At 42.7% G+C, this 22,922-nt stretch overlaps 2 protein-coding genes across 6 annotated transcripts in view; one reads left to right on the top strand and one right to left on the bottom strand.

Moving 5' to 3' along the window:
• Positions 1–2,383, top strand: part of CEP83 (centrosomal protein 83) — a 146,275-nt gene extending 143,892 nt beyond the window's left edge. For all 5 annotated transcript variants that reach the window (XM_082634809.1, XM_082634806.1, XM_082634807.1 and 2 more), the window contains 2 exons: positions 228–417; positions 1,394–2,383. In XM_082634809.1, the coding sequence (XP_082490935.1) occupies positions 228–417; positions 1,394–1,498 (295 nt within the window). In that variant the 3' untranslated portion in view covers positions 1,499–2,383. The remainder of the gene's footprint in view (positions 1–227; positions 418–1,393) is intronic.
• Positions 2,384–2,539: 156 nt separating this feature from the next.
• The window catches only part of PLXNC1 (plexin C1), a 148,047-nt gene continuing 127,664 nt past the window's right edge, over positions 2,540–22,922 (bottom strand). The window contains exons 24-31 of the mRNA XM_082634834.1: positions 17,285–17,339; positions 14,852–14,883; positions 14,437–14,544; positions 13,132–13,295; positions 11,225–11,372; positions 7,361–7,501; positions 7,192–7,266; positions 2,540–5,997 (exon numbers count right to left, since the gene is read on the bottom strand). Coding sequence (XP_082490960.1) covers positions 5,893–5,997; positions 7,192–7,266; positions 7,361–7,501; positions 11,225–11,372; positions 13,132–13,295; positions 14,437–14,544; positions 14,852–14,883; positions 17,285–17,339 — 828 coding nt within the window. The 3' untranslated portion in view covers positions 2,540–5,892. The remainder of the gene's footprint in view (positions 5,998–7,191; positions 7,267–7,360; positions 7,502–11,224; positions 11,373–13,131; positions 13,296–14,436; positions 14,545–14,851; positions 14,884–17,284; positions 17,340–22,922) is intronic.

Here is a 22,922-nt window from a genome sequence, read left to right as displayed (position 1 = left end):
ATCAGTTGATAGCCTGCAGGGCCAACAATAATGCATATAATTAAGATGTCATATCATGTTTCTGTTTATCTTTCTAGATAAACCAAATTTTATGTGTATATTATATATAGATAAATCTTATAATTTAGAAATCCTTCTCTTCCAATTAAAATTATGTTGTATGACTCATACCGTTCTTCAATAGAATGTAACTGTATTAAACAACAGAAACACTTTTTCTTTTTAAGACAAAATGTTCCATTTGAAGAATATACAAGGCTTCAAAAAAGACTAAAGGATATACAGAGAAGACATAATGAATTTCGAAGTTTAATTTTGGGTCCTAACATACCTTCAACAGCATCCATCAATCCTGTTAGCTTTCAGTCACCAACTGTGATTCCAGGCATGGAACTATCCTTTCCTCCTCATATGCAGGTATGAGCATTTATTTTAGGGAAAAAAGTTAGATAAATATTTCCATAAGTTTTTACCTGTTTAAATAGTTAAAAACCTAAATCTTTACCAGAAAAATCTGCTGAGAGGCATAGTGGATTTGAGTCTATCCTATCCTTCAGTGATGGTGCTAGGAGTAAAGTCTCCTATTGGGCAATTGAAAGGAAGAAGCTTAACTGATAAGTCTTTGAATAACTGTTGAGTTTGTAGTCACTCATACAATACTAATTACTACCAACATTTACGCAAATGTACTGCACTATGTATTTTCCATACAATATTTAATCCTAATGAAAAATGCTTTGAGGGAAGGTACTAGTATTCCCAATTTGCAGGTGAGGAAGCTGAGTCAGAGAGGTGAAGTGACTTGACTAAGGTCATAGCTAAGTGAGAGTTGAGTTTCATACCTAAATCTAATTCCAAAACCTGAGATGGTTCTACTTTATCAGATCCCTGAGATGTTGATGGAATCAAATTGATTGGATGATTTTCAGAAGATGAACTGTTATTAAGCAATGACATTTTGTAATGTTGTAAGCACTGAAGATTTTTAATGTTGTAAGTTACTGAATTGAATCTCAGACGAAGTGCTTTGTTTATATGATAAACTGCTATTAAACTCTCAACACATTAGAAAGTTGCCATATAAGTACAGCTGGGCCCTACATTACTATTATCTAATTCACTCCCGGTGAATTTTACACCTAGAGAGGAACAGACTTTGGGTTTTTGCTGAAGGCTACAGCCAGAGGCAGGAGAGAAGCAAGGACTAGTTGGTAGTCTAGACCATGCTGGTGTTCTTAGACTGCTAAAATGGTCATCCTTTTGTTGCCAGATGTTGCAGGCCTGAATAAAAGAGGCACTGAGGCCACTGCCTAACGGTTATTTTTCCACCAGTTTTTCTAACAGTCTTTTTTGGTGTGCTTTTTCTTTTTTTTCCTCTTTCTGTGCTTTTAAGGAGGAGCAGCATCAAAGGGAACTCTCTCTACTTCGCAAAAGACTAGAAGAACTAGAAACAACACAAAGAAAACAACTAGAGGAACTTGGATTTCCTGGGGAATGATTTTCTCGGAGAAAAGGCAGATTAAAAGGGATGAAATCAGTGACTCAGTAAGGCTTGAAGTTTTAACGTATGTGGTATTTAGATACTTTATTACTGTTTGCCAAAACACTTGAATGTGCCTCAAGAGAAGGTACCAGTACATGATGTATTGAAGGAACGTCAGGATTTTAGGGTTATACTAATGATAAGTGAAGCACTAAAGCAGATTCAGAGATATTTAGACTATTGACAACCCTTTGAGAATGTGAAATAAATGAACAAATAAAAGGAACTCATTAGGGAATCAAGTTTTTAAATTATTTTATTAATCTTACTTTGAATTTTTTGGCATTTTGCCTAAAACATGCCCATCTTGAATTCCCTCTTCCTCTTCTTTGAGATGCTTGGCAATAACAGGGTCAGTGAACATTTTCTGGTTTACTATATATGAGTTACAAACCTCTAGTTTTTGAAAAATGACAATTTTAAAGTTAGTATAAAAAAAATAAAGATATCTAGATATATATTATAAAACACTACCTTTTCTAAAAGCTGTGTGCACATAATTTATTAAAGAGCTTAAATATTTTTCTAACTGCATTGTTTTGTGTTTAATTTTGTTTTAACCATACAGTGTAGAAGATCTCACTAATTTTGGCTTCGTTGGGTTAGGATTGATAGAAAATAACAAAGTACAAATAATTAAATCCTGTGGCTGTATAAAACAAGGGCCATTCATTGTAAAACTTGAACCCAGTGGGGTCCCTTTAGAAATATTGCTGGTTTTTAACTTTGCCTCCTACTGTTTTGGTCTAACCAAACTGTTATAAATGTTTTATTTCTGTGTGTCCCTAAGTATGCCATCATTTGCTTTTTTTTTTTTCTTTATAAATTTATTCGTTTTCAGCTGCGTTGGGTCTTCATTGCTACACGCGGGCTTTCTCTAGTTGCAGGAGCAGGGACTACTGTTCATTGCAGTGCGTGGGCTTCTCATTGCGGTGGCTTCTCCTGTTGTGGAGCACGGGCTCTAGGGGTGCGGGCTTCAGTAGTTGTGGTGCACGGGCTAAGTTGCTCCGCAGCATGTGGGATCTTCCCGGACCAGGGCTCGAACCCGTGTTCCCTGCATTGGCAGGTGGATTCTTCACCACTGCGCCACCAGGTAAGTCCCCATTTGCTTTTTGTTTTTTTAATTTTATTTATTTATTTATTTATTTTGGCTGTGTTGGGTCTTCGTTTCTGCGCATGGGCTTTCTCTAGTTGCGGCGAGCGGGGGCCACTCCTCATCGCGGTGCACGGGCCTCTCACTGTCAAGGCCTCTCTTGTTGTGGAGCACAAGCTCCAGAAGCGCAGGCTCAGTAGTTGTGGCTCATGGGCCTAGTTGCTCTGTGGCATGTGGGATCTTCCCAGACCAGAACCCGTGTCCCCTGCATTGGCAGGCAGATTCTCAACCACTGCGCCACCAGGGAAGCCCCCCACTTGCTTTTTTTTTTTTTTTTTTTTTTTTCTTTTTGCGGTATGCGGGCCTCTCACTGTTGTGGACTCTCCCGTTGCGGAGCACAGGCTCCGGACGCGCAGGCCCAGCGGCCATGGCTCACGGGCCCAGCCGCTCCGCGGCATATGGGATCCTCCCAGACCGGGGCACGAACCCGTATCCCCTGTATCGGCAGGCGGACTCTCAACCACTGCGCCACCAGGGAAGCCCCCCACTTGCTTTTTTATGTAACATTTTTAAGGCATTCTGCTGGAATAACTTCACATCAACAGGCAAAGCTCAGGCCTGCCAGACTAAGTGGAATGTTCATTATGCAGAAATCTTCACATTCAAAAGTCCAAGTTAATTGATAGTGGAGGCCAGAAGTGAAACTGCGCAGCCTTAACATCATTTAGAAGAAACTAGATTTACTTGCTATATATATAGCTGCTAATTTACAGAGCATATACAGTGACACTTTGTTTTTGAAAAATAATTTCCATGGAGCCACTCAGAATTTAAAAATCCGTTATAACTAGAAAATTTGAAGGAGGAAAAGACAAAAACAGCCCACATTTACATCAAAATGTTTATTTTTGGATATAGACATTTAAAACATTCATCTCCAAGAACGGCTTCAATCAGGTATACAATAAGAAATAGACTTTAAATCCCTAATACAGAAAAAGGTAACAGAATTAATTTTTAAATGCTGCTGTAGACACTAGTGTTAGAAAAAGAAAGTTGTTTATAAATGGTTTTGCACCAAAAAAATATGCAAAGAAACTTGAAAATAGACAATGTTTGCCATTTGTTTCTCTGGTTGCTGTTTAATATAGACCCAGTGACTGATTGTCTTCAGCACACATCTAATTTGGCCATTTACTGCATTTGGCTAATGTGATCCAGATAGTGCTTTTCACTGGAGGATTGACAAACACGCTACATACATTAGTGAATCTTCACACCACCTCAGTGAGGTAGGTTAGAAATATTATACAGAAATTGAGGCACAAAGAGGTAAGTGACTTGCCCAAAGTTCCCAGCAGCACGGTCCCTGGAAAAGAAGGTAAGTCTCCACACAGGACTCATGTGCCAGAGAGCTGGACAGGGACACCCTCATGTAGCATTTACTGAATACTTAGATAAAGCTGTAACTGATCCTTCGAGATTTCTTAGCATTTCTGTACCCTAAAGAAGGGAAGTCTTCTGGGCAACTCTCCTACCCTTGGCTCTCAACTCTCCTACTATTCTCTTGTGAACCCCTTCACATCAAGACTGTAGCAGCCTTAGATGGGGACCAGACCTCTCACCTTTATAAGTAATCTATTTGGTAGTATTTTTGAGGTGTGTCCACTGGACAGATAATAGTCAAAAGCGACAGGATTGGGAAGGTGCCTATCCGGGCAATAAATGCTTATTTTCTCTGATCAGTTTGTGAGGTGTCACCTCTCACTCTTTACCAGAGAGTGAGGAGCACAAAGAACTGCATTCATTTAAGACAAACTCACATTTAAATCCTGATATCCCATACAGTGTTGGTAAATGATTTTAAGGAATGTGTGATCAATGTTTTATTTGCTACTTGAAAAAACTTCTTTCCTCAATCTGGGATTTGGAGCACCAAGGGTCAAGGTGCCACAAGGAAAGTTTGAGAGTTGCCAATTACACTTTTTACTTCTGGTTTAATAGAAGGAAAACACAGTGGTATTAAAGTTGGTCATGAGCAGCAAAAATTCAGGAATAAAAAATCAGCAATAAAAAGACTACAGTATAACTAGATAGGGAATTCTTTTAAAAAAAGGCATGAATAAAACAGGTTTTTTTTTTTAACTCTTGTGAGGAATACTCTCAAAAAGTACATCGTAAGACTAAGATACCAAGTTGTATACTAATATTTTTCAGGCCATGGGCCTCAAATATATATATTCATATATAATACTCCAGTGTGAACAGCAATTTCATGAAATGTAAAATGTATTTTTTTTAATCACACACAAGTATTTATAACCACAGGGTTCACCAGAAATCTAAAGCAAGGAGATAGTAATATAGAGATGTAGAATTACTCTTCCACAGACAGTTCTGATCGAAGTGTTTAGACAGAAATAAGCTACTGATTTTTTTTTTTACAATAGCCAACATGTTCACTATCAAATACATTTAATATGAAAAAAATAAAATGAAGAAAACGTACAAACTTTAGAGTGGGTAAAATGCTGTCTCATTTAAAGAAGCCCACTCCCTCTCCCTCTCCTTGCTTTAGAGTTCCTTAGTGAAATGGAGGTGAGTTTGATGGAGTACAGTCGGTGACCACTGAAAAACACGAGCCCTTTCAACAATGTTGCAACACTGTTAGTTTTTGGTTTAAACACACACACACACACACACTCACAAATGCTAAGTGTACACACTACCAAATTCTGCGGTCAGCTTTTCCAAGAACTACCGGGGAAGGTTTCAATGCTGCAAGCCCTCAGGTTGCCCTAACACCCCTGCCTTGTTTCCAGATGACTCACCTCACACTGTGTTCTGACCACTGGCGATGTCCCTTGTCTGCAGAGGTGCAGCGTAGTCACGAGTGCTACACAGCTGTAGTTTTCAAACAAAACCACGTCATATCATTGTGCTGAAGTGGAGACTGTAGTTAGTTACACTACTGGCCCCTGCTTACTGGCCCTGTATTCTCTGTGAACAAGGAGGCTGTCCGTGACAACCACTCCAACTCTATGTACAGAAGCGCCCCCACAGTACACACACAGACACAGTGCTTGCTATGCTTTCGAAAAGCTGTGCGTGTGCCTTGCTCTCTTGAAAAAGACAGTGCTCAAGGTGGAACCTATGTGCAGACGGAAAAAATTCACGACACAGAGTAGCTGAAGCAGCCATTTTGCTCCTAAGTCGTCTGAAGAACTTTACCAGATTAAGCCAGGCCCCAGAGTGCTTACATCCACTTGCATTTCTTCTTTTCATCAAATAAGACTTTTACATGCAAGAGTTGTTTCTGAGCTTCTTCCAGCCCCCGTTCTCTTTCTAGTTTATTTAGAATCTGTTGACAATTAGAACAGTTATTTTAGATATGGTGGTCTTAGCATTACAATTGTTTTTTTTTTTTTTTTGCATTCCTGATGCTGTGAGTGGTAAAATCTGTATGAAACAGATGCCAACATTTTCTTCAATCATTTACATACTCACTTTGCAAGTTGTTTTGCTAAGTCATTATCACAGGATCAACAACGCTTAGGTTTAAAATAGAAGCTCACAAGAAATACCAAACTATTTGCTTACAAATATGGGGCCAGAATTTCAAGGCCCTGTTTTATGCATTATGTTACAGCCATTCCAAGCACAGCAAGCATTCCTGGGCAGCCAACATGCAGGCAAGTATTTCTTCTTAAATGCAGCAGGCAGGGGCATCCTGGTCAGAGACGTCTAGGTCCCTCCCCTCCCCTCCCCTCCTGGGCAGTGTGGTCCCTCCCCTCCCCTCCCCTCCTGGGCAGTGTAGTCCCTCCCTCCTCTCCCCTCCCTTCCCCAGTGCTTCCCTTCTAACCCCTGACCCCTGGAAAGAGGGATGCTTATCATGTTTAAGGAACTCATTGCCTCTACCCTACCTTAGTGCTTCACTTGATCTTCAAGTAGCAAATGGAATTGGTGAGCTATTCTCACCATTGACATGGATAGCCTGTCCCAGCATGACTGAGTGGGGGGAATCAGGGAAGGGGGAATTAACATATTTGGAAACAGCGCATCTGATGACTGTGTCTGTGTGAATTCCCAAAGAAAAAAATCCAGATTAAGGAGGATTCATCATAAAGGAGAATGGTTTACTGAAATAGTTGCTTAAGTTAGAAATATGTCATACTTTAACCACTGCATACAGAACCTAGGCGATTTAACAAGCTTAGCTTTCACTTTAGCAGATTACAACCAAGCATAAGCAGGCCCCTTTTATTAGGACCACTACTTACTCATCAAAGTTAACTATGCCAGTATGGCTGTAGGCCCCATTAACTCAAATGTAAATGCCTGGTCCAAAGGCGAGCAGCATAATAAAACTATTAGGGGCAGCAGCCACGTGCAGGGTCTGGCTTGGTGCCAGGATCCCCCACCTCAGACAGGCTTCCTGGCCTCCCTTTCTGGCCATTTGGGTTGCCAGAGCTGTCCTGAGACCTACAGAATGCTTTATAACCAAATTCTGGTGACTGATTCATATCTATTTTTTTAATGTTATTTAAAATCTTACCTCATCAAAATATTTTACGATGTATTTGTAGATTTCTGTCAAGGCCACTTCTTCATTAAATTCATTTTCATGTTTCTTAAAGAAATAAAGCCTTGTTGAGAGATTCTGAAATGGCTTTTTTTTTTTTAAAGAAATATCCAAATACAGTCTTTTTACTTTGTAACAATACCTTAGATTCCTGAGTTAAGAATTCTTCCATCTCTGAAGATGACAATGGAGGCAAATCCCTGATTGCTTTGTAATAAGACTTGACTTCCTCTTTGTAGGTTGGGATATCCTTGGCATAGAGAAGTTTATTAGTTGGTGCTTCCTGAAAAACAACCACCGCCAAAAGAGTTTTTAAAAAACCATGGGGAATTTATAAGAGTACCAGTATAGCTGAACCTCCACCACTATTATCTCCTGGTAACAAGGATTCTTCATACAGTAGGCCTTCATAAACGTTGTTGACTGCATGACTGACTGCCATCCAGATAGTTCTGGTGAGTCACTGTTATTTTCAGGCAGATTAAATGCTAATATATTCTGCCTTCCTCTCATAAAAGAACTGAAATTATTTTTGCATGATTTTGAGTTACTGTAACAATGGAACGTATTTCAATCATAGTTAATTACTAATAGTTGTAAAAAGCCTGAATTAAAACATTTGCTCTCATCCTCACCCACCAGTGAATTCTGGCATTTATAAAAGGTTTGAGTGTAGGTCTGATTGAGCCCTTTATAATAACCATGAACGTGGTAAGTAATTGGCAGTGGCAGATTTTTCTGCTTGTCCCTTCTATTTTATTAGATTATAAAGATCGTCCAGTGTCCTCAGGAAAGAGCATGGTCATTAGTATTGGTGGCTCTGATGTCTTATTTTGCAAAAAGTCCCTGGCAGTTTGAATGTTTTTAAGTAATTTTAACAGTGATATTAAAATTTAAATGAAGATTTGTTTTTAAAAGTTATAATTTTGACAAAATTAACATCTACTGTCAAAGAAAAACTAATAGTCAATCTAAGAAAGAAATGGAAAGATGTATTCAGGCCAATCTGAGGATTATGACCCAGGAGATAGCCTCTCAGAAAGCTGTGAGCACTGTTTGGAAGAGGTAAGGGGGGAGGCCTGTATATGTGATTTGAGGGAAGGGGGCTGTGTGGTCAAATGCACATCTTGGTTGAAGTTTACTGCTATTTGTGAGGAATAGATATCTTAGAAATGCACTAAAACCATTAACTAAGTATGGGAAGATTCAAGACACTGAGTTCATAAAATTTTCTCTTGAAAATATCTAACTGAGGGTTAGTTCTGCCAGTTTTCCCAGAGCACAAAAATGCCTCATCCTGATCTTTGCCTTGAATTCCTTTCAGGGTGTATTATATAGGTCAGTGACTGCAGTGGCTAATGACTTGATTCTTATAGAACTGGATGATGGGCATCATTTTTTATTTGACCAATGTTGGGGAGGCATTTCAGGACTGGGAATGCTCATCCCCAGGTCAGATGAGGATTTCATTGATAGGCCACTCACTGTGCTATTACTGAATGAGGTAAGCCCCATTAACAGTAGCCAAAAGCCTCTGGACCACCTGTCTTACTAGTCTACTATGGTCCAGGTTCCCTCCTGTTGCTTCTTCCCACATCTAGAATTACACTATTACAATCACTGATATTTGGTCAATCATTTCAAGTCACCTAGTCATCATCATTTTTATTGGAGGCTCAGTCACACACTTGGTAATGCAAGAAACAGTCATCTTGTAAAATGGGCAGCGCATAAGTAATATAGGTAGTAGCATTAATCAGGTCCTAAGTATTTAAGCTAAGAGCTTCCATTAGGTGCAGCCCGGTATCTCCCCAGGTCATCTGACCAGTCTGTCCTGCACATACAAGGAGGGTGGTGGGTCACCGTGACACCTTACAGGATTGAGAAAGGAATGTTATCTTCTAAGGAGTTACACAGCCAGTGACAAGAGAAGAAGAAAACTTGATCTTTATGGTTCAGCAGGTGTTTCTGCCATTGGGGAGGTCTGGTTAATTCATAAAGCAGGTGCACAGCGCACACCGGAAGAGAGGGAGGAGGCCCAAACAAAAATTTGCTTAAATGTTTCTTGTCTAGGAATATGTATTTTTATTGCATCACTCCTCAGGGAAGATAGGTGAGTTAATGATAGGCCATTCAAGCCATCAGTACATTTAAAAATGTACTGTGACGCTGGCCCTATCTATGGCTTGATGAATCATTCGGAAGGATGCCTAGACTGAGATAATTGCTGAGATTTTTTTTCACCTGTCAAGCTTAAGTAGAACCCACAACTCATGTGATCATTCATTCAATAAAGATTTATTTAGCCAGGGACTGTGGGTAGGCATTGAATGAAAAACCAACCAGTACCTGCCCTTAAGAAGCTTACAATCTATCAGGGAAGACAAACTTACACAGTGCTTACTAAGATACGAGTAATTCATAGCAGAGTGTAGAGCAAAGAAAAGGACCATAGAGTTAGACATACGATCTTAAACAAGACTTGTAACCTCTCAGAACATCAATTCCTCATCTATAAAATAAGGGTAATAGTACGTACTTTATGGGGTTCTTGTGAGGATTAATTGAAATATGCCAGGAACATAGTAAGTAAGCAATAACAGCCACTTTTTACTATGGATAAATAACCAGTTACCTGTCTTTCCGTGTATTGCATGCTAGGAAGAACTTTACTGGTCAAAAGAAGAAAGCGTATGGGGAATCCATCAGGGGAACAGTCACAGAGTAGGTATGTTTAGACTAATCTGATTCTCCTACAGTTTCTGGTACACATTAGGGAATCATGTTTCTTGAATGAATGAATAAGTAGGATTTTACTAGACAGAGGGGTTATGAGACAGGAAAGGGATGAGCAAAGGGATGTGAAAACAAGCTCATGGTAGGTTTGGGAAAGCTAAAAGCCATAGCATAGAAGGCAGAAGGATTGGGCAAGAAAACGAGGAGGCCAGAAAAGAGACCTGAAGCCCAGTCAGGAAGGGCCCTGTGGCACCGTGAAGATTGTATCTGGTGGGTAATGGGAAGTATCTGCAATGTTTAGCAGGAGCCTGACAAGATCAGAGTTATGTTTTAGAAAGATAACCTGAGACACAGTGAAAGGGGGATGAGGCAGACAGCAGGGGCCAGGACACCAGTTAGCAGGCAGTTATCCCAGCGGAGAAGGGATGAAGGGATAGGTCAGAGGAGTGAGAAGAAAGGGACAAGTGAGTAGTAACCAGTTGGAGACACAGGTGGGAGGAAGAAGGAGTTGAAGGTAATGCCAAGGATTCCACCTTGAGCGACTGCGCAACGCTAGGAAAATAAAAGTCAGAAACAGGTTCGGTTTGCGGTGAGTCTGGATTAGACTAGGAGTGTGAGGCACCTATGACACGTCCCTCACACTTCATTCCAGACACTCTGAACATCCTTCCACCAAAGAGCCACTGCTCAGCATGAAAAGATTTTCTAAACCCATGAGATACAGATACTGCTCAGTTTAATATATTTCTGAGTACCTGAATAAGACCAAAACATCTCTTTCAAAGTTTGCTCTATTTTTCTCTTTTTTTTTTTTGCCTTTTAGAGCTTTTGTTCAGCAAACCATAGGAAAAACAATATTGATTTGATTGTAAACTGACAAACTAGAGGTATTAGAAATCTCAGGCAAGATTTTCTTCCCCATCAGAAATTGGTTGTATTCAAATACACGCTTTTAGGTATATTCAGATGGAATTAATTTAGGCAAATTTCAATAGTTTCATACTTTGGGTTCATAGTTTATTAGCGCCTGTAGACGATTTTTCTAGGAAACAGAAACAAGGTTTTCACAGGCAGAGTCTGCAGTAGGGTGGAGATAATCTATTTTGGTTTTCACTTAAACTAGATTAAAAGTAGAAATAAATGAGAGATTTTTTGAAGAAAAGCAAATTTTCAGTGACTGTCACTGACTTTTTAGCTGGTATGGTTTATTATTTGAATGTTTACGAGGAAGACAGAAATACTTACAGGAAATCCTAAAGCTGGGCCTTACCTTTCCAAGTTGCTGCTCTGTGAGGGAAAACGCGTCCATGAACGCCTGGGCGATCACTGACAAACAGCCATCTATGTGTGGTGTCTTCTTAATGTCAAAGACAAACTGAGGGTTCTTCAGGATATTTACCCAGAAGCGAAGAGGGAGGCTGTTCCAAAAGAGAGAAATCTCTCTTCAAATACAGCCATTCATATGAGGCAGATGCTCTGTTTATCACAGTTTGTAAACGGGTGTTTTTGTTCTTGTCATTGAAGTATGCAAGTCTGCTTTGCCAAACAGACCAAGCAACAGACGGCAGCGTCACTCAGAACAAGAAAGGGTTAAACTGTCAGAGCTACTGCAAGAGAGGCCTGGGAAGTCGGCAAGCGGCCCTTGACAAGACAAGAAGTTTCTCCACAGAAAGTTCCAGATTAGATTAGATAATGGTTACCAATGAGAACATCTCAGCAGATCTCTCGAACCTGACCTCTAAGTGCTACACCCTGGCCTAAGCCACTGTCATCTCTCACCTAGATTATTACTCCCCAGTTCCCAACAGTTAATTCTCCCACAGGTACTAGCAATCCTCTGAACTCAGAATCAGGTCCCGTGTCTCCTCTGTGGCTCTCCATCCCTCTCTGGAGAAAACCCCTGCATGATCTAGGCCTGGGCCCTCATCCACTACTCTTCACTGTACTCGCCCCCAACTCCACTGGCCTCGTCGCTCCTTCATGCATACCAGGCAGGCTTGTGCCTCAGGACTTGGCTTTTGTCCGTCTTTCTGAAAGGGTCTTGCCCCAGACGGTCTCATGGTTTGTGCCCTCTTTGAAGACCTGATCCAAATGTCATCTCCTGAGGCCTCTGGCCACCCTATCCTGTCTCTATCCTTTTTTCCCCACTCTGTGCACTGCACTAATCGACTTCTAATATACCACAGTTTACCTGTTAAAATGCAAGCGCTGTAAGAACACGGATTTCTGTCTGTTTATTACTTTATCTCCAACACCTAACAAACAGTACTTGGTATACAGTCGGTACTCAGATATTTGCATATGAACTTGGAAGTCATTCAGGGTCCTGTGGCCTAGCTAATTCCCTCCACCATATGGGCTGCTGGGCCTCTCAGTAGCTCTCCTGTCCTGACTAGTGCCCCTGCTCGTGTGCTACTGTCTTCACAGTGAAATTGTTGCCTGCAGCACCGGAGCTTGGTGTGGGAGAAGCAGTGCCTGGGAAGGAGAGGCTAGAACAAAGGGAGGGAGGGAGCCAGAGTAGAGAGTTAGGATAGACCTGGAGCTTTTAACACTTATTTTAAATGGTCTAACCCCAATGCTTAGAAGGGCTTGAGGTTGCACTGAGAAGTTCTATTACATCGTAACTAACTCTCATTCACCTCATGCACAGAGTATCTCAATTAGAGGTAATGAGCTATGTTTCTTTACTGAGGAGAAATTTTAATTTGGATGCCTTGCCTCAGCTTAAGGTAAAGTATTAAAAAACAAAACAAAATACAACCCTCTGACTAATTCTCATGGCATTTGATCAAATAAAAGGAGAAATTTCTGTACAAAATAGCTTGGAAACCGCAAAGAGTAATTCTCTGAGGGACAAATTTAAGAGTCCTCTCTAATGGAAAATTGTATGATAAAACCACAAAATATTAATTTCTCATCTTTTACTGGTCAAGCTAAACTTGTTTAAAGATAATAGAGTTTATTTTCTTTGTCCTAAAGACTAGGAGTCTCAGCACAGGAATGGTTTTGATTATTGTTTAAAAATAGTAACAGCAAGAAACTGCTTTGACATGATAGCTTACCAAGCCAAAAAACTCTTAAGATAGGGATAAATGAATCCTTCTGTAACCATCCATGCCCTTCTTTTAGTTAAGATTCTGACCCAGGTTCTTGAAATCACCTACTGTTTGTTCCCACCTGTTTGTTTTCCAAATATGTACAACATCAGGATCTGTGATTTTTTTGCTTTCAGCCTGGGCATCCAAAAAGTCAAAAAAGTATTTTATAGCAAACGGGGCTCTGCTGTTGGGTAAACTCCAAATACTTCTAAAAAGTTTTTCGAGCACAGAGTGAATTGCCACCTGAAAGACAGAGCACATCAGACTTGGAAGATTAAAAAAATAGGGTGGTGGTTTTGAAAACATGATGAAAAATAAAATCTAAGTTACAAAACAGAGAAAAACAAGCTGAAGAGAAAGTATGTAAAATCGTCAAATGAGGCCAACACTCACAGTATTAGACAAAGGTCCTGAAAATCCATGCCCAGGTTTAGATCTGCTTCATAAGCTTCTTGCTGATAACACTGTTTAGTCAACAGGGAGGCTATCTTAGACATCTCTAGCAGTTGAAATGTAAGTTGGAGGTCTGTATACATAAACCAAGAAGCCCCAGACGTTTGGCTTTTATTATGTTCAGCCTAGAAAAACTCAAGTGATAGTGCTCGGTTCCCAGAACTTTTCCTGTTGCATGTATTTCCATCATAGGGTTTTATTGTGTACTTTCCAAAGCATTTGAGTGTTTTACTAAAACCAAATAGGCAGAGCTCTGTGGGACAGATGAGAAAATCAAGAGGCTCTGGCTGTCCTCTACCCACTAAACAAATCTAAGCTCCAAGCAGATGCTCAGCTGTAATCTGAAGAAGCATGCCCATCAGAAGACTAGGGCCAGGTGTAGATAATAGCATTTACATTGCTGGTCATTTCAGAAAAAAAAAAGCATCACCACAGACTTCCATTAATCCCACTAAAAGCCAGATAAAGTAAAATTTGCTCCCAATTTGGTATTCCATGGGCTTTCATATCTGACACTTTTATATGTGAACAGAATTCTTAATTTTAAAATGACCTCCTCCCTCTTCATTTTATTTGCAATTCAAAGAGGGAGTTTTATTGCTCACCTAGAATAACAAGTAAACAAAAAGGAATAATTATGCTGTCCACCTAAAAATATAACAATAGTGCAATGGTGGGTAAAGGGACTGGGAACAATATTAAATCCCTGACTGAAGATGTTATGGTGGAAATTTGTAAAGTGCTTTATCTTTGCAGTTTGTAAAAACAGAAGACGAAGGGGGTGGGAAGCGTTTACAATTTAAACTTTCATTTTGCTTTGCTAGAAGGCACAAGGGATTTGTAGCATTTTCACACTTCAGTGGAAATTAAGTCAAACACATCATACACCCCCAAGGTAGCCGTAAAAGCGCTCCCAGAACAGTAAGTTTACCTTGGTCGACAGCAGCTTTGTCAGATACATTTCTTTTACTTTGAACTTGTGCTTCCCTCGATGTCTCTTTCCCTGCACATCTTGGAATGCTTCCGAATCTGGTAAAATCTAAAGGGAAGACAAGAGTAGAAGAAGCGTTACCCAAGGAGACCGTTCGTGCTGCAGAAGGCATCCGCTTCAGCAGGAGCACAAGAAAGCCTGAACTCGGGGCTTCCCTGGTGGCACAGTGGTTGGGAGTCCGCCTGCCAATGCGGGGGACACGGGTTCGTGCCCCGGTCTGGGGGGATCCCACATGCCGCGGAGCGGCTGCACCTGTGGCCGCTGGGCCTGCGTGTCCGGAGCCTGTGCTCCGCAACGGGAGAGGCCGCAACAGTGAGAGGCCCGCGTACCGCAAAAAAAAAAAACCTGAACTCACCAAATGGCAGTGGTCTTCTGAGTATTCCACATCTGAACGCCACAGAAAGAGGGAGAGAAACAGTCCATTAAAACAACAGCCACGGTAACTGGCCCTCTCATAAGATGCCCCATTTGTGCTATAAACAGAAGAGGTTACTTGAGCCCTCCTACTTGAGTTCTTCATAGCTACACTTCCCCCCCTTGCTGTGTCTTAAGACCTTAAGAACAGTATGAAGACAGGATGGGCCAGGGACTGGAGTGGGAAGCAGGTTCCCTGTCCCTGGAACAGAGGCTGACCGATCACTTGAGGGTGGGGTAGGAGAGGTTCAGGTCAGCTAGAGCTGGGGCACCTACTGTGTGCCAAGGGCTACTAGGCAAAGAGCAATGAATAAGACAGACCTAGCTCTCACCTGATGGAACTCACATCCTAGCCAATGAGAGAGACTTACTAATTACACAATTAATTATTTAATTAATATCCTTGTGATAAGGACTGTGGAGAAGAATTATATGCTAGGAAAGTATCTAACAAGAGACGAAGCTAGCCTGGGAGGTTCTCTGAGGAAGGGGTGTCGGGACTGAACCTAAATGAATGGATAATGAGCCAGGCCAGTGGGGGAGGGGAACGGGTACAAAGGCCCTGCGGTGGGAAGGAAGGCGACCCCTTCTAGGATCTGAGAGAAGGACAGCACAGCGGAGGTCGCAGAGCAGGTGGGAGAGCAGCACAGAGTGAGGACGGTCTGGGAAGAGACGAGGTTGTGAAGGGAGTGGCAACTGCAGGGAAGGGAAGGATTAAAGCACTTGGTGTTTTGTTTTGAAGATGAGAGAGACTAGAATACCTTGAAACGCTTGTGGAAAAATACAGTAGCGGGGGAGGGACAGCAAGTGCAGGTGAGAGGAGAGACCACCGGTGCTGTAGGAATGCTCAGAAGGTCGGAAAGCATGGTGGGATCCACAGCCCAGGTGAGAGACAGGCCTTGCTGGGAGGACGGGCAGCCCTGGAATGTCAGGGGAGCCAGGAGGAGGGAATGGCAGAGGCAGGGAGGGAGGGTTAGTGCCCGTTGTTGAGGGAATTCCGATTTCTGTTTTCTCTGTGAAGCACTGGGTGAAGTCATCTGCTGATAGTCAGGGGAGCAGGGCGGGGTCAGAGCTTCGAGGAGAGAAGGTGGGATTCTCGGTTGCCTCGAGAAGCAGAAGCACGGGGGGAACAGGCTACGTGGAAGGTCCTGGTCAAGACGGGGATTTACTGTGACTCCAACTGTGCTGTCATGGGCCTTTCCCCTGTGGCTGCCCAGCTGTAGGGTCAGGAAAGGTGAGAAGGATTCATCCAGGGCTGGGCTGGGACTGTCACACAGTGGGTGATGAAAGACAGAGGGGCAAGGGTTTGGAGGGTGATCCAGTGTCCACTGGATTGGACAGGGAGGAAGCAGAGGTGGTGCTGACTGCCTCGAAGTCCCATGAAGTGATCCAAATGCAAGATCTCCAAATAACAAGCTCTCAAAAAACCAGTCAAAGCCTAAAATACACAGCTCTCGCACTTACTACGGCACAAGGACACCAATCCCCCTAGACCAGGAGGATAGCCGCCCTCTGCAAGGTGGTTTCTCACTATAGCCTGACGTAATGACGGATGGGGGAATGCGGGGTGGGCAGGGTTCCCCACGGGGTGTCCTACAACCCACCAACCTATCCTATTTAATTGGGAGCCCCGCATTCTTCGTTTGCACTCACCAGGTGTTGGGACCTACCAGGCTGCTCCTAGCACTGAATCCAGGAATCAGAAAGCCCCACCTCCAGCTGTGTGTGTGAACAGGTCCTGTTGGTGAGGCCCACAAGCTTTCTGGGGGCTGAAGACTGACTGTCTTGGCATGGATATAATTCCTCTGGAGACAAACCTGGAACCTGGACCTAGGGATTTTCTCAAGGCACTGTCACAGTGTTTTCCTGCCCCGAGGCTGACGGGGAGGTAGAAGAGAGTTTAGAGACTGGCCTAGTAACTTTTCCACAAAGCTCCCTCTGTAGTTGGTCGGTCACTAGGAGATTTGGGCTAAGTGAATTATCTCGTTTGTTCAGAGCTTCCAGGGCTGTGTGATAATCTGCAGGCTTCCCTCAGCTTGCCAGGGGGATCCCCTCGGTTAGCCCCCATCCTACTGAGGAGTTGGAAAACAGTTACAATGGCTAAGATTCTGCCCTGAGCTTAGGGTGGTTAATAACAGCAACTTCCTCGGTGTCGGGCAGCCGAGGCAACCACTGTTTGCAGTTTCCTGTCCCCCTCTTTGCAGGGTTCACATTCTTAGGATCAGAAACAGATCGAAAGGGCTTTCCTCCACTCTCTCAGAGAACTACCTGGCAACAACTCAATCTCATCTTTGTGACACTACATCCAAGAGGCAAAAAGTGATACTTTATAAAGTGGGGTGAGAACAAAGGTTAACAGTATTATGTCTGTTACCTGAAGTAAAATTTGCTATCTTCTTAAAAACTTTTACAGTGGATCCATTTGATATCTGAAAGCAAAGATAAAAAATAGATGAGTTTTCAAAATTTAATGTATTTCTCAACTTTACCCAGGAATTAGATGGCTGGGTGGATCTTATATTCTCTCACTTATTCAATCAAATATTTATTAAGAATTCCTATGTTCTGGGCACTGGAGGCTGGGGCTATAATCATGAGCAAGACACTGTCTCTGCCCTCAAAGAGTCTGCGATCCTGTGAAGGTGGCAGACCAAGGCCGTGAGATGCAGGGAGGCAAGTGCTCAAAGGATGCTGTGGGGCCAATAGGAGGTGGGCCAGCCCTGGACCAGGGGAGGACCAAGCTGTGCTGGGAGGCGCCTCAGCTTCTAGGGGGCAGGAGATGTTTGGGCCATTTTCATTTTGGGGGTTACTACTGTATTTAGAAATACTGAAACAAGTTTTCAAAAACTAACCTATAAACTGGTGACAGAGAAGTTTCACATCTAGGTATACACCTGTACATATCCTGAGATAAACTTTGTAAACACCCCGTACTGGAAATAACCATCAACATAGAATGAATAAATAATTTGGGTATATTCATAAAACAGGCTATGATAAAACAATGAAAGTGAGCAAATTACTGCTACATGCCACATGCACAAACCTCACAGTGATGAATGGTGAGCCAAAGAAGCCTGACAGAATGGAATGCATACTGTGGGATTCCATTCACATTTAGCTAAAACAGTCGAAACTATGATTTAACTGTTTGGAGAAGAGAAGGGGGGTGGTGATTAGGAACGTCCAGGAGGGAGCTTCTGTGGTGCCCACAGTGCTCTATTTCTTGATCTGAGTGGAAGTTATAAGATAGGCTCACTTTATGATAATTCATCCAGTAGTACACTTACAATTTGTTTTCTTTTCTGCAGGTATTTCTTATTTTTTAAAAGAAGTTTGTACAAATCATAAAGTTGCATATACTTTTAAATAAAAACCTTAAAATTGAAACATGACTTACAGGAAAGTGCTAATACTAAGTGTACAGCTCAAGAATGTTCAACTTAAGTACATACTGTATAACCACCGCCCACATCAAGATACACAATTACATTTCAAGGTCCCAAGAAGTGCCCCTATTATGCTTCTCCATCAATAACCACCCCGTCTTCATCCAGGGGTGATCACTTTTCTGACTTCCATTGCCACTGATCCGTTGTATCTGTTCTTGAACTTCGTGTAAACGGAATCGTTCAGCACAGGGTCCATATAAGGTCTACAATGTTTATCTGAGTTGTTGGCAGCTACCAGTAGCGCATCCTTTTGAAATTACTATTTTTCTATTGAATGAGTACACTACAAAAAATTGCCATACAATAAAAGGAAAGAAGTACTGACACATGCTACAACATGAATGGACCTCAAAAACATCGCTAAGTGAAAGAAACGTCACCAAAGATCCAATTTTGTACAATCCCATTTATATAATTTGTCCAGAATAGGCAAACTTATACAAACAGAAGGTAGATTACTAGTTGCCTAAAACAGGAGTTGCAAGAATAAGGAATGACTCTTAATGAGTTCAAGGTTTGTATCTGAGGTGATGAACATGTTCTAAAATTAGACTGTGGTGATGACTGCACAACTCCACAAATGTTCCAAGAACCACTGAATTGTACACTTTGAAAAGGTGACCTTTATGGTATATAAATTATATCTCAACACAGCTGCTAAAAAATTGCCACAGATTTTAAATGTACACATTTGACAAATAAATGCTTTTACCGCACTGACACACAATTTCACCACCAATGTATAGCCTCTTTTGGAGATAAGGTCAAGGGTTCTCATCTGAGGCTTTTTGGGACCGTGGAAGCCAGGGCCCAGTGGCCTTTTGTGCACCCCTTCCCCACACCCAACCAGGGGAAGACGGCCTCTTCAGGCCAAGGGGGACTAGATGCTGAGAGACAAGAGAGCAGGCCTCGCTTCCTGGGAGGAGTACACTGTTTTGAGGGCCTGGTCCACAAAAATGTAAGACAGATGGGCCATAAGAGGCAGGTCAGGGATACACAGATCTTCACCTTCATTCTGGGATGTGGCTGAAAGATTAACCCTGTCATTTCTGAAGATCAGCTAAATGATTTTTCCCTGCACTTGAAAGCACGAAGGTTGCTCTGAATTCTAATATTAATTTGGACCTGGCCTCCCTCCATTTGGAAAAAAAGTAGAAACTTAGAATTTCTCTTCTGGCCTGCAGCACACTGGTTATCAGAATGTACACACCTGCTCAGCAAACACCAAAGGATTAAAGCCTAATCTCTTGCAGGTTGTCCCCAAAGAGGAAGGAACACGCGCGCGAGAGAGAGCCAGCCCTAGAGGGGGCCCCTCAGCACAGGGTCCAGCCAGCCGTGTCCAGCCAGCCACTAAGTGTAGGCCCGAGGCCTCCAACTCCTGGTGTTCACGACATCTTGTAGGGAGGGGGCTCTGGGCACGGGCCCTCTGGCCTCTGCAAAGTGTCTCGAGCACGGATTCTAAACCCTTACTGAGCTCCTGGACTCTGCCATTACTACCAAACCTCCTCTCCTCTCCCCTTGAGCCATTCACTGAGCGACCCTGTTGGCTGATTTTTCAGTTCTCCTCCATATTTGATGCAATTAAAGTAAAGGCTCTGTGCAGGCACCCCCTTAAGCAATACTCAGACGCTGAGTTTATGAGAATGTTTGAACACAGTTGCAGAAATCCCCCCCATGAGGAGCTGGATACGCTCTGTTTCTAAGCCAATAAATACCTTTTTAAAAAAGGAAGCTGGTGATTCCTTCTGGGTAATTATCAAAGAATGAATCCCAAATGGGTCCCGATGAGAGCTGAGCCAATACTCGGCTCCTGTCAGATGCTTTGCTTCTCCAAAAGCAAGCACCCTTGCTCTACAGTCCCAAACACCACGGATGGGCCTTCCGATGAGGAGCACAGCCAAAAGTCCCAACGTCTTTTCAAGAGCTGGCAACGACTCGCCGCTGGCACAGTGCTCAGGCATTAAGACTGCGCAGACGCAGCTTGTACCGGGGAAATTTTACTCTGAAATTATCTCCTGAGAGCAAGTGTAAAAGCATTTTATTAGCGGATGAGTTGTGTGTGTGTTTGAGCGTGTATGTGTGCAAGTGTATTTCTACCTTTCACAGCTGCTCTAGGGCTGGAACATTTTTCCCCCACGTGACACTTAACCTTGTAAAGACAGAAAACTAGTTTATTTACAGATGTGTGTGGGGGGAAAGGTTTCCATTTTCTGTTTTGCACAAAAGTCAGGTGCTGCTCAGTTAAGGACAGAAATGCCTTCTTGAAAAGTGCCACAGAATCCCAAGTGTTAAAACTATGATGCTGTTTGTTGCATTTGAGGAGCTCCAAATGCTTTCCTAAGAGTGGATCATTAATCCTCCCGTACTCCCGTGACGCAGGGAGCGTCCTCTTGGCCCCTACTTTAAGAATGAAAACCAAATTAAATCAACGAAAGATTAATGTCACTAGATGGATCTGTGGCAGGAATGTTTCTCCAGCCCAGAGCAGAACTGGTACACAAGGCAATTTCAAATTAAATTCCTTCCAGTCTCATGGTGCTCCAAGATTCAAAATGACAATGAGGCCATACCCCTCCAATGATGGCTGGCCCGTGTTGGAAAGAAGTGGAGAGGAGTGCAGACTTTTCCACCATCAGAATTAGGAGTTTTGACCACAAAGGGAGAGATGGACCCATGTCATCAATTTAAAGTTGCTCCTGAAATAAACAGAAGCTATAGACTTCCTTGGGGGCACAGTGGTTAAGAATCCGCCTGCCAATGCAGGGGACATGGGTTCGATCCCTGGTCCGGGAAGATCCCACATGCTGCGGAGCAACTAAGCCCGTGCGCCACAACTGAGCCCGCGTGCCACAACTACTGAAGCCCGCGCACCTAGAGCCTGTGCTCTACAACAAGAGAAGCCACTGTAGTCGGAAGCCTGCGCACTGCAACGAAGAGTAGCCCCCGCTCACCGCAACTAGAGAAAGCCCACGTGCGGGGACAAAGTCCCAACGCAGCCAAAAATAAAAATAAATTGATTAAAAACAAACAGAAGCTACATATCCTCCAAACCATTTGCAAGTAAAGGCGGGATTTCTTTGTGGTAAAATACTATCTTTATGCCACAAGTTGAAGATTATGCCATAAAAACAGATTTTCTAGAAATGTAAGGTTGACCTTATACTTAACCTGATGAAACTGCCATTTCTGTAAGTAAAAAATGGTCAAACATTGGCAATTTCAAATGATTGAGCCCAAGAGGAAAGCTGGAACTTTAGCCTAAGAATTTTATGGAAAATTATGAATAGGGTCTGAAATACCATGATACTTTTTCCTTAAGTCTAAAAACACAATAGTCAATACAAAACACCATGTGGAAACCCTTACTGGTACCTCTCATTCCTAAAATGGTATTTTGTGAAAACAGAATCCTATTCAACTAGCGTTGTCCCAGCAACCACTCATCAATACTGCTCTCCCCGCCTTCCCCTTAGCTCTTCTCACTGACACCCCAGGCTGGAGGCAGATGAAAAAGGAATCTATTTTTGTCCTCAGGGCCAGAGGGATAACCTTGCTCAGTCCTTCAAGAAAGGAGGCTCAGTGCTCATCGGACTGTTTGGAAGGGGCCCATCAGAACATTCTCAACAGACACATCAAATCACCCAGGATGTTCCTGAAACCCCCGGACAGAGCTCTGAAGGATTCTTGAAACTAGTGAAAATGACAATACAGCTCTTGCTTCTCTCTTGTATGCCTGGAATTAGCCTTGGGCCAGAAGCAAACACCCTTTGAGGACTGCTGGAACCCTGAGCTAGTCTCAGGGAGGGAGCTTGGCCTCCACCAGTGTGCAGGCGATTGGGAACCTAAGCTCCCCAGGCTTTTTTTGGGCTGGAGCTGTCAGCTCTTGGATGCCTGAAAGAGGCCTCCCTTCTGAAAGAAGTTAGCTACTGTCGTCTTCAAGGAATACTGGCCTTAAAGGGTGTCAGAGGAGGATGAGAAGGAAGCATTTTGATAAACTCACAGACGTGAGATTCATCGTAAGATCTGAAGAGAGGTTGCCCTTTTAATTTTGACATCACAGAAGGTAACTACCAGAATTTCTCATAAGCTCTCCAGCCAGGCTGCTTCAGAGGCTAGAAGCACAAGCTGCAAGCCTGGCTCTGAGCAAGGTTATCCCTCTGGCCCTGAGCAGAGCCATGGTCTCTGTGCAATTCCTTTTTCATCTACTTCCAGCCTCGGGCCGTCACTGAGGAGAGCATGGGAGCATGGCCAAGTTTCTCAGCCTCCTTGGGCCTCAGAATGGGAATAATAACAGTGTCTACCTCACTGGGCTATACAGAGGACTAAAGGACTTACTCTTTGTAAAAGCCTCTAGAACAGTGTCCAGTATACAGGAAGCACTCCATGTGTCTAGTAAATAAGAATCTGAAGTCATTCATGCTGTAAGAGACCTTTAGAGACAGTCCAAGCCCCTTAAGAGTCACAGATGAGACACCTGACCTGAAGGACCACTGACTTTACGCAAGCAGACCCTTTGGAACATTCCCATGAGCTTTAAATGTCATGTGAATGACAACTTTG

Source organism: Mesoplodon mirus, assembly GCF_964341445.2.
Source record: "Mesoplodon mirus genome assembly, chromosome: 11".
NCBI lineage: Eukaryota > Metazoa > Chordata > Mammalia > Artiodactyla > Ziphiidae > Mesoplodon > Mesoplodon mirus.
Note: the sequence above shows the minus strand (reverse complement) of the source record. Positions and strands in the feature narration are given on the sequence as shown.